General features: G+C 43.9%; 1 protein-coding gene across 1 annotated transcript in view; it reads left to right on the plus strand.

Moving 5' to 3' along the window:
• LOC139159174 (vomeronasal type-2 receptor 26-like) overlaps positions 1-4,244 on the plus strand; it is a 39,299-nt gene extending 35,055 nt beyond the window's left edge. The window contains exons 6-7 of the mRNA XM_070736526.1: positions 1,527-1,653; positions 3,334-4,244. Of these exons, the coding sequence (XP_070592627.1) occupies positions 1,527-1,653; positions 3,334-4,244 (1,038 nt within the window). The remainder of the gene's footprint in view (positions 1-1,526; positions 1,654-3,333) is intronic.
• Positions 4,245-12,288: the final 8,044 nt, after the last annotated feature.

Raw genomic sequence — 12,288 nt, forward strand, 5'->3', positions numbered from 1 at the left:
GCCGCACGAATCCCAGCGACCGATTAGGTCCCACAGAGTGGGCCTCCTCCGGGTCCCGTCAACTAAACAATGTCGGTTGGCGGGCCCCAGGGGGAGAGCCTTCTCTGTGGCGGCACCGACTCTCTGGAACCAACTCCCCCCGGAGATCAGAACTGCCCCTACTCTTCCTGCCTTCCGTAAACTCCTCAAAACCCACCTTTGCCGTCAGGCATGGGGGAACTAAACATCTCCCCCTGGGCACATTTAATTTATACATGGTATGCCTGTGTGTGTGTCTGTTAGTATATGGGGTTTTTTAAATCTTTAAATATTTTAATTAATTGAATTATTTATGATTTGTTTTACACTTGTTGTGAGCCGCCCCGAGTCTTCGGAGAGGGGCGGCATACAAATCCAAATAATAAATAATAAATAAATTAATTAATTAATGTCATCTGATAAAGGCTTGCTTTCTTTTAAAATTGGCTCAGACATCAAGCTTTGCTGAAATCTAACTTTCGGCTTCACTCCGAGATTTTCTGGCAGACTCCCTTGCTGACTAGGATTTATAACTATTTCTGTCTGGAGCTCCGGGCTGATTGCCCGTGCTTCGCTTGATAGATTAATTTGTTGAGTTAATAAGAGTAAATTAGATTCAGCACTTATCTGTTCCTTTGATGTGTCCTCAGCAGAAACATTGCTTAGTGCGAAGCCAGGTAGCTGTTCGGCTGGGATCGGCATATCTTCTTCGGAAGGAGGGAAATTTTTCCGCTTTTTTGCAGGCATTCCAGCCTGATTAATTAGAATAAATAAACCATCCTCTGGCTTCCATGTCACCTTAGTAACTGATAAGGTGGAGGGATGGATTTAAAGGAGACTCAGGCAGTAGTAAATCAAAGCAAACATACTTTATTTTAAAAAAAAAAATAACAGTGCCGTGAGAGACACACTATCAAGCAGCTTAAAAACATGGCGTAAAGAAGAAGGAGATAATAGGAATGTGCTGCTACGTAAGCAGGTGGAAATGATTAATAGGATATGATGTGAATGTGGGAGTGATCAAGAGGGAAAAGGCACACATTAACTCTTTAACTACTGAATGTCTCTGTGGCTGGCAATTTCCAGCGTGACATTCTGATCCTATGAAGGATTTCCAATGATTTCTGTTCACAGGGAAAGATAATTCCTTGTGAACTTTAAATCATAAATAATTATTTTCCTTCTTTCACAACTTTCTTTTGAGAGCAAGCAATAGAATTTCATTTTTGTACTCACAGTAAAAAAAATGATGATAAAGATTTTCTGATCTTATGCTTTGTTATCATTTTCCATGGATACTTGGTCTTGAGACATTTTCTTTGGGTTAAGTGGACGGTACAAGAAACACCCCCAATTTGGTGGTGGGGAATGTGTGTGTGTCGGGGTGGTGGGCACAATTCACTATGCACTGTTATATGTTGTGTGATATAAAAATTGTTAAAAAATCAATAAAAATATTTACAAAAAAAAGAGACATTTTCTTTGGCATTCCTTCTTTTTCTTCTCAGTCTTTGCCTCAGTCCAAATGTGTGGAAAAATGTCGTTCTGGATTTGTCAAGCGAGCTTGGGAAGGAGAGCCAGTTTGTTGCTATGACTGTGTTCCTTGTCCAGAGGGGACTATCTCCACTCAGGAAGGTAGGTCAAACTGAAGAAGTGTGTAAGTGAAGCCTTGTGTAAAGTGGATCCATCCAGAACATTTTGATGAAATTATATCTAGAAAACCATTGTCAAGTCAAAGCCATCATTTGGAGCTAGAGACTTTGGCCTGCCACTGTAGAATAGTATTACGGGAAATAGAAGGGAGGTAGTATCGGGATGGCAACATGGCAACATGTGACCAACATGGCTCTGCTAATAAATTGAACCTTGGATGAGAGATTTGGACTGGAATCTGATTTATTTCTCAGATGCTATTTGGGATACTGACATTATCCCAATACTCATAATGTCAGCGCCCCAAATAGCATTTGAGAAATAAATCAGATTCCAGTCCAAATCTCTCATCCAAGGTTTGATTTATTAGCAGAGCCATGTTTGTTTCACTGTTGCCATCACAATATTAACTTTCTTCCAGTACCCCACTCAGGTTAAGGTTCAACCCCCCCAATCCCCACACCCACAAATTCATCACAAGGAATAGTCCAAGTGCAGAGATTACACCAACCTCCTCCTTACATCCACTGGTGCAGAACTCTAAGAAAGGAATTTTTTGTGGCTAATAAATTTCCCTCTCATGCAACTACCTCTCTTGGTTTCCATGATACTATTTTACTGTAGCAGGCCAAAGTCTCTAACTCTAAATGTTGGCTTTGGTCTGACAGCCATATTGAATGTTTTCTTTTCTATTTTCCAAATGCACAGTTCTTATATAAAGGGAAGAATAGCAAAAATACCTTGAAGGGGAAGCAGATAAGAAAGGAGAAATTGTGGATTGGAGAAGCTTTGGAAAAATCTATTTTCTGCTTTATAATTTGAATCTGTTCTTCCATGTTTATCTTTCTAGGAATTCTTTCAAAATTAATAAATTTTCTTAGGTCCATTTTTAAAAATGATTGTTGCCATGAAATCTATATAACTTCCCATCATATTTCCCTTCTCTGGAGATATGAAGTACATCTTGGAAAATGGTGTTCAATTGTTTCCATCTTGGAAAATATCAGTCGTTGTCACAAGGAGGAAGTCAAGGTTCCAGCTAACATCCAAACTAAATCAGACACCAAGTATTTCTCAAAGTTTCAATTTATTCCTGAAGCCATTCTGGCACCTACATAGGGAAACATGAATCTGAGTTTCCCACTCAGTTGAAAGTTCACATCCCTTGTCTCCCACTCACAAACTTATCATGTTTCCTAGTCAGATAGCGCCAGCGTGGCCAGTTCTTTCCTCACTTCCAGCCCCAGTGGCTGCATCTGTTCCCTCCTGGTATTCACCCCTCACATCTTTTATAGAATGTGTGGCAAGCCATTAATTTATCATCAACTTCTGCAGCAGCTTGGCAAAGGCATATATTGAAAGGTAAAAAGAGCCATGGTGGTGCAATAGTTGAAGTGCAGTACTGCAGGCTACTTCTGCTGATCACCAGCTGCCAGCAATTTGGTAGATCAAATCTCACCAGGCTCAAGGTTGACTCAGCTTTCCATCCTTCTGAGGTGGACAAAATGAGGACCCAGATTGTTGGGGGCAATATATGCTGACTCTTTAAACCGCTTCGAGAGGGCTGTAAAGCAATGTGAAGTGGTATATAAGTCTAAATGCTATTGCTATAGCTAAAATACAGAGTATTAAAAGAAAAAAAATGTTTTTGGGGTTTTTCAGATACAAAAATATGCACCAAGTGTCCAGATGATAAACATCCAAATGAGGATAGATTCCGATGTATTCCCAAAAGTATATCTTTCCTGTCTTATGGAGATCATCTGGTTATCATTCTGGTCTCTTTTTCACTTGTCTTGTTCCTAACTACTGGAGCTGTTTTAATCATGTTCCTTCAGTACCGAGAAACTCCTATTGTCAAAGCCAACAACCAGGACCTCTCCTACATCCTCCTGGTCTCCCTTCTGCTTTGCTTTTTGTCTCCTTTTCTCTTCATTGGTCAACCAAGGAAACTCACCTGTCTTCTACGACAAACAGTGTTTAGCATTGTCTTCTCAGTAGCTGTGTCTTCTGTATTGGCCAAAACAATCATTTTGATACTAGCTTTCTTGGCCACAAAACCAGGAAACCAAGTGAAGAGATGGTTGGGGAAGAGCTTGGCCAACTCCATCGTCCTTTCTTGTTCTGCTGTCCAAATTATCATCTGTTCCATCTGGCTTGGAGTTTCTCCACCATTCCCTGATTCTGACTTCCATTCCCAACCTGGAGTGATCATCCTTCAATGCAATGAAGGTTCAGTTGTTATGTTCTACATCACCCTCAGCTATATGGGCTTCCTAGCTGTCATCTGCTTTACAGTGGCTTTCCTGTCCAGGAATCTGCCTGGGGCTTTCAATGAAGCCAAATTGATCACCTTCAGCATGCTGGTCTTCTGCAGTGTCTGGATGACTTTTGTACCCACCTACATGAGCACAAAAGGGAAATACATGGTAGCTGTGCAAGTCATCTCTATCCTGTCTTCTACTGCTGGTCTATTAGGTTGCATCTTCATCCCTAAGTGCTACATTATTGTAATCAGACCTGAACTGAATACAAAGGAGAATCTTATGGTCAGAAGAAATATAGAAACATGAAAGAGAGGAATTTTAATTCTAATCATCCTCTGAAAGGATAATTTCTGAAAAATGAGCCAAACTGTTCCCCATATGTGAACTGAGCTAATAATTTTGCTTGAAATAAAGTGCTGATGGATGGTAGTATGCGCCATCCTTGTCAGTAAGAATTGCAAGATGGTCATTGAACTCTTTTGAGCAGTTGAATTTGCATTTATGTTTTTTGCTCTTAAATTTCCTGAGGTCAGAAATTTGACATTTACATATTTGAAAAATGAATGTTCAATAGTTGCACCACTTTCCACTGATTCTTATAGCTCGGAAAGTAGGGTACAGGATGTTATACATATAATAGTGGAGTTTTGTAGTTGGTCAACATGATGAGAATCTGAGATGTCTTAGTTCCTTCAATGACAATGAAAATAACTTTCTCCCTTCCACAGGTTTATTTAGTAACATTGGTATCCCTAACTGAGAATAGCTCTAACAGAGCATTCCAAGACATAGCTATCAGATCCTTGGTGGCGTTGGGTTCTAGCTGTTGTTTTTGATTTCGCTCACTTGAAATGGGTCCTAATTGGGTTTTTTGGTGGTGGTGGTGGTGGTGAGAAAAGACATCAATATTTTCCCCACCTTGATGAGCCATTTTAGATTTAACAAAGCATCTTCCTTGATTATAAGTCTTTGCCTTTCAAAACTCCCCAATTCCTTGTTTATGGTATCATCCTTCGGGATAACCATCCTACTAAGAACCTCCAGATATGCTACTACATCTCCATTTTGATCCAAGTATCCTGTCACCAGGGAAAGATTGTACAATGGAAACACTGAGGAATTTTAAAAGCAGAAATATTGGGTTCTTATCATACATGGTCTTCTTACATTTGAATCTTCTACAGTTTTCTTAACTTGCACATATTGTGAATTGGGAGACCATAACTTTTGACTTTGACTTATCAATAATCAAATAATACTTAGGAGCCAAGTCTTCTTAACAGTGCTGATGATGTCCATCCATCGTTTTCGAAGAGGACTTGGACATCTAACAGGTTGTGGGCTGTCCATAATGTGTCTGCATCATATAGAAACATAGAAGACTGATGGCAGAAAAAGACCTCATGGTCCATCTAGTCTGCCCTTATTTTATTTTATTATTTATTACTTAGATTTGTATGCCGCCCCTCTCCGAAGACTCGGGGCGGCTATTTCCTGTATTTTATCTTACAATGGATATATGTTTATCCAAGGCATGTTTAAATTCAGTTACTGTGGATTTACCAACCACGTCTGCTGGAAGTTTGTTCCAAGGATCTACTACTCTTTCAGTAAAATAATATTTTCTCATGTTGCTTTTGATCTTTCCCCCAACTAACTTCAGATTGTGTCCCCTTGTTCTTGTGTTCACTTTCCTATTAAAAACACTTCCCTCCTGAACCTTACTTAACCCTTTGACATATTTAAATGTTTCGATCATGTCCCCCCTTTTCCTTCTGTCCTCCAGACTATACAGATTGAGTTCATTAAGTCTTTCCTGATACGTTTTATGCTTAAGACCTTCCACCATTCTTGTAGCCCGTCTTTGGAGCCATTCAATTTCGTCAATATCTTTTTGTAGGTGAGGTCTCCAGAACTGAACACAGTATTCCAGATGTGGTCTCACCAGCGCTCTATATAAGGGGATCACAATCTCCCTCTTCCTGCTTGTTATACCTCTAGCTATGCAGCCAAGCATCCTACTTGCTTTTCCTACTGTCCGACCACACTGCTCACCCATTTTGAGACTGTCAGAAATCACTACCCCTAAATCCTTCTCTTCTGAAGTTTTTGCTAACACAGAACTGCCAATGCCACCATTATTGCAGCATTAGCAGTTCTGGCTTTGCAGAGTGCTTGCTTCTCTTCTTCTATGACTGTTCTTCTGTCCTCAGATGTCAGGCAATCTTAGTGGATCAGAATATGCCATGTTGATTGATTTTGTTGCAGAGTTTTCCAGGAGGTAGTGTTGATATTTAGGGACTTGAAGGAGGCTTTCATTGTATCTTTGTATTGCTTCCTTTTTTCCCTGCGCAATTGCTTTCCTTTAGACAGCTCACCATAGAGGAGCTGTTTAGGGATGCGATGGTCTGGCATCCTTGCAACATGTCCTGTCCAGCGTGTCTGGGCTTTCATCAGCTGTTCTGTCGGGCTCTCTGGTAGACTCCTCTCAAAAATTCACAGGTACAAATTTCACACACACTCACATTTGAAAATTCAAAACAATGTTCTTTATAATGAAAATTCACTTCAACTAAGCCCTCTTTTGGTATAGCAAAGAGCACTCCTCTCCAAACAAACTGGTAATTTGTACAAGTCCCTTATCAGTTCTGAGATACTTAGCTTGCAGCTGTGAGGTAATTCACAGTCCTTCTACTTTCACAAAGTGAAACACACTTTGCTCTGGTTTAGTTTCAAAGCGGGGAAAAATCAGCACACAAAACGTCCAAGTCAGTAAAGCAGTCACGAAACACAACGATCAGATAATCCTCCACAATGGCCAAACCCACAGGCTGCTATTTATAGAAGCCTCACTAATTACCACAGCCCCACCCAACCACAGATGGCCTCATTTTCTTTGATAATAATCTCTCAGTTGTTGTTGCCTATGCATCACTCTCCGCATTGACTCTTGTTCCGAATCCAAGGAGGAGCTAGATAATTGATCTCCTTCTGAGCTGTCTGCCACACTCTCCTCCTCCCTGTCACTCGTGTCTTCTTGGTCAGAGGAGCCTTCATCAGCAGATTCCACCGGGGGGCAAAACAGGCCTGCAGCATGTGGATGTCTCCCCCACATCCACCGTCCTTGGGGCAGGAGCTGGGCCAGAGCTAACCACAACACCAGCAGAGTGTGAATTGATGGCAGGCCTGCTCTCGAGAAGAATTCTGTGTCTGGCACTTTATCCTGCCACCTGATCCTCAGAATTCTATGGAGGCAGGTCATATGGAAATGGCTCAATTGCCTAGCATGTATCCTGTATTCAGTCCAACTCTCACTGGCATACATCAGGTAATTAGCACTACTACTCATTAGACTTTGAGCTTAGTGGCCAGGCTTATTCCATGATCGTCCCACACATTGGTCAGTAGTCTGCCTAATGCAGAGCTTGCCTTGGAGATTCTGCAGTTGACCTCAATGTCAATTGTCACTGTAAGGGAGAGGGTGCTGTCAATGTACGTAAATTGGTCAACTGCTTGCAGCTTTTGTCCCTTCATTGTGATGGTGGGCTCTTGGTGTTGGGCTTTCGGAGCTGGCTAATGCATCTCTTCAGCCTTCTTAACGGTACATGAAATCCAAATGTCATATTGGCAGCACATTTGTCCTACCTTTTCCTAAGGATCAGTCCTACATCTCAAGACTCCATTGATCCTAAAACAGGGATCCCCAGCCTATATACCATGGCCCACTAGTGGTCCATGAAGGGTTTGCTACTAGGCTGCAGAAATGGTCAGCAACTGTGCAGATGCATGTGAATACTCACTTGTGTGAGCGGAGTGTGTGTGTGTGTGCATGCGCGCACACACATGCACATGCAAGCACATGTCCATGCATGCTCAATCTAAGCCAACTGCCTGCACAGAACCATCTCTTCTAAACTCCCCCACCACCACTGATCCGCACAGCTGGAAATGGTGGGGAACTCAATCCTAAAACACATTCTCAAACAAATGAACATAGCACATGAAAAAATGGGAATAGAAGGGATCCTTGGGGTCTTCTATTCCAACTGCCTGATCACACAATAAATCATATACCATTCCACAGGGCTGCCGATAGACGGGTATTACTGGGACTGCTGTCCCGGGCCCGGGCAAATTGGAAAATTGGGGGGGCCCGGGCCCTGGCGCCCGCCAAAAACTCCCCAACCCCGAAGAGAGCCGCGCCTTTTGGCCTCCGGAAGTGCTGGGCCGGGGGACGCCTCCACCGCACAGGTTTAGGAGGCGGAGCGGCGCCGGAGGAGCGTTAGCGGCTCAGAGCCTTTCCTGGAGCGCTCCGGACGCCCCTCTCGATGGCCCGGCTGCCAACCCGGGCGGAGGCGCGGTTAGGGAAGGCGCCGCCCTTCCCGCGCAGCGCAATGCCAAGGCGAAAGCGCTGCCCATCCGACACCTCCGTCCGACCCGTCCGATGCTGGCGCCTCCCTCCCTGCCTGCCAGCCCCTGCACGCCCCAACCCCCCCGAACTCCCATGGAAGGCAGTCCCCGTTCTCCCCCGCTTGCCAGCTCTCGCTTTGGTGTTTCTCTGGTGGAAGCAAGGCGGTTGAGTTGCTCCGAGGTTCCGCTTCCAAGAAACCATTTGCCGCCCCCCCGCAAGCCCCCTGCCCGAAGCTGCAAGCGCGAGATCCTGGGGCGAGGGGGAGGCGGCAGTCCTGCGCTTTGCACTGGGGAGGTGCAGCGGGGAACCGGGGCGGCGCGGCGCAAGGTGAGCCCTTCCAGTGCCGTGTGGAGCCCTTCTTGACGCTGCCTCCCCCCCGCTGCTGGGAAGTTCTGTTTCTAAGGGGCTCCGGGAACCCAGGTGAGGCTTCTCATCTGAAACCTATTTGTGGAAGAAGTTGGGAGAGGTTGGTGAGCAGAGCTCTCCTTGCAGGAGGAAGCCACCCCTCTGTGCTGGGAGGGAAGAAGGAACAATGTTCACAATCTCCCAGGACCACCAAGCCCCCTTCCAACAGCACATGCGAGGCTCCTGGCCTGCCAGCTCTCAGCTTCTCATTTCTGCTTTCTCTCTTTCTCTCTTTCTCTCTTTCTCTCTTGCTCTTTCATTCTTTTTTCTTTCTCTTTCTTTCTTTCTTTCTCTTTCTTTCTCTCCTTCCTTCCCTCCTTCCATTTCTTTCATTCCCCCTCTCTATTTTTATTTCTCTTTCATTCTTTCTTTCTCTCTTTTTCTTTCTTTCTTGCTCTTTTTCTTTCTCTCTTTTACCTTCCCTTCCTCTATTTCTTCTTTTCTTTCTCCTTCCTACCTTCTTCCCTCCCTCCCTTCCTTCAGTCCTTCCTCTCTTACTCTCCCCTTTCATAAGTTGCCTTGCTTCCTTCCTCTGTTCTGTCCCTTCCCCCTTTCTTTCTTTCTTTCTTTCTTTCTTTCTTTCTTTCTTTCTTTCTTTCTCTCCCTCAATTTCTTGCTTTCCTTCTCCTTCCTCCCTTCTTTCCTCCCTCACTCCCTTCTTTCACTCCTTCCTCTCTTACTCTCCCCTTTCACACCTTTCCTTGCTTTCTTTGCACCCTTCCTCTGTTCCTGTCCCTTCCCTCTTTCCTTCCTTCCCACCCTCCGTCCATTCATTCACCCATTCCTCTCTTGATCGCCCCTTTTACCCTTCCTTCCTTCCTTCCTTCCACCCTCCCTCCTTCCTTCATAGCTCGCCCTTGCCTTTCTTCCGTTCCTTCCAGATGGGAGTGCCCCCTCAAGACACCCGCCCGACTGCTGGTACCCTGTTTTTTCTCTCCCCTCGTCCTTTCCAGCTCCTCGCAGGCTGGGGAATTCTGGGAGTTAAAGTCCAGATATCTTCAAGTTGTCAAGGTTGGGAAACACTGGCCTATGGGACCGCCTCGCTTGGCGTGAAGCGGGAAATGATCCCTGGGGGATGGAGTGGCTTGGCGACTTAAAATAGTTTTTAAATGGCGGGGGGGGGCGGACACTTAGGCTGTATGGGGCCCCAAAATTCCTGATGGTGGCCCTGCCATTCCATACAAAATGAATCTTCAGTCTCTTTTCGAAAAGCTCCAGTAATGGAGTACACACAGCTTCATGAGGCAAGCTGTTCCACTGATTAATTGTTCTCGCTGTCAGTGCTCATAGAAAGCAGGATCAGCATTCTCAGTTCTCTTTTAAAGCAATCTGTTTCTTCCATGGCATTCCTTTGTTAACTGTGTCAAATGTTGTAAAGGCAGGAAACCATTGTTTCCTCTGAGTGATATTTTTTATCGTTAGATGGTTCGAGGCAATGGAATTACCAATAGTGGATCAAATCTGCTTAAAGACTGCTGGTTCTTCTACAAGAAATGCATTTTTCATGGACCATTCTCGACTCTATTCAAGGGAAAGCTGTCATGTATTTTAGTCACAACATCTGTTAGACAAATGGGGCTGGAATTTTTAGGGTCTGTTTTATTCCCTTTTTATATGTAGGAACAAGAATTGTCATCTTTCACCCAAATGGGTAGAGCAAGTACTATTTATAATAGAGGGGCCCACCAACTGGGATATTCATTGCATTGTTCAGTTGGTAGAAAATCTTCTCCAGGGCAATACTGCTCTTCAAAGTTTTTATGATGAATTTGATCATGAGAATTTTAGGACAAAATTGATGACATGTGGGCTAACCTATTTATAAATGTTTAATAAAATGATTAGTTAATGTTAGTGGCCTCTAAAGTTTCATAATACATGTATGCTTTATCTTCAGTAGGAAAGGTAATCCTGTAGGACTTTAAAATGTAGAACATATGAACATAGAATACAGATCATAGAACATATGAAGAAAGGTTGCAGGAACTGGGCATGAATAGCCTAGTGAAGAGGAGGTCCAAGGGAGACATAACAGCAGTCTTCAAATACCTGAGTGGCTGCCACAGAAAGGAGAGGGCCACACTGTTTTTCAAAGCACCAGAAGGCCAGACAAGGAACCACAGATGGAAGCTAACCAAGGAGAGATTTAACCTGGAAATAAGGAAGAACTTCCTGATGGTGAGAGCCATTTGACTGGGGGGGGGGGGTTAGGGTCTTGCACAAGTGGGGGGGTTGGACCAAATGACCTACAAGATCCCTTCCAACTCTAATAAATAAATAAATATCTGAGGTTTTTTTTCATGATTGAGGTTATCGTTAATTTGGCTAAGATCATGTACAAATATGAGTTTTGCATCAGTGCTGGTCCATCAGAAGACCCCTTGATTGAACACAGACCCCCTCTTCACTTTCACAAGTGTGCAGCAGAAGTCCTCTAAGCAATGGCGATGATATCTTGAAAATAAATGTCACTTTTGACCCCTGCTTCCTCCCCTCTGTATATGCTTCACCTAGGTAAAAAAAAAACTAGACACACATACAGTCTGGGAGGAACCCCACTTAGCAGTGGTGACTGTGAAAGGGATCTCGGAGTCTTGGTAGATAATCAACCATGATGGTGGATAATCAACCATGATGGGATTCCGGGGGCAGGGCTTTGATGTCATGGAGACTCCTTCCTGGCCCGTGCCTTTATTTCCGGAAGATGGGAGGGCGGGGCCAGAAGGGTTCAGGATTTGGCAAACTTACCTGAACTCCACTGCCAAGTTTGTCCAAACCCACCAAACCCGAACTTCGTTGGGTTCGCCCAACACTAGTTGGGACTTTGCTCCCCCGTTGTGAGTCAGACCCTGAATTTATGGAAGATGGGAGGGCGGTTAAAGCAGGGTTCAGGTTCGGGTTCGGCAAACTTACCTGAACTCCACCGCCAAGTTTGTCCGAACCCACCAAACCCGAACTTCATTGGGTTCGCTCAACACTAGTTGGGACTTTGCCCCCCTCTTGTGAGTCAGACCCTGAATTACTTGTGTCAGGTCCATGGTTGCCACGATGCCTATGAACTGCTTTACTGCTCTGTACATTTACTGCTCCATACATCAATTTTTAGATCCAACCATGAAAACATCAAATGCCTTTTTGCTACTGACCCCGTATCTACAATAGTGTAACCAAAATAGTATATTTCTGGCTAAGGTTCAAATGTACTAGTTTCTTCCTTCTCAATAAAAGATAAGTAGCAGTTAAGTACCACCATCCTAGAATGTCAGCAAACTACATAGCTCTCCATTATTATTATTATTATTATTATTATTATTATTATTATTATTTATTCGATTTGTATGCTGCCCCTCTCCGAAGACTGGTCTCAGCAGAGACCATTATCTGAGTTTTTATATTCCTCCAGCATCACTTTCTGGGCAAGAACTGACAGGAAGGAACACATGTACTATAGGGCAGTGCCCTTGGGGGGCGGGTGGTGGTGGTGGTGGTGAAGTTCTGATTTTTCACTAACATGCTTTTCTCCAGCTGTTCCTC

Source organism: Erythrolamprus reginae, chromosome 2, assembly GCF_031021105.1.
Source record: "Erythrolamprus reginae isolate rEryReg1 chromosome 2, rEryReg1.hap1, whole genome shotgun sequence".
NCBI lineage: Eukaryota > Metazoa > Chordata > Lepidosauria > Squamata > Dipsadidae > Erythrolamprus > Erythrolamprus reginae.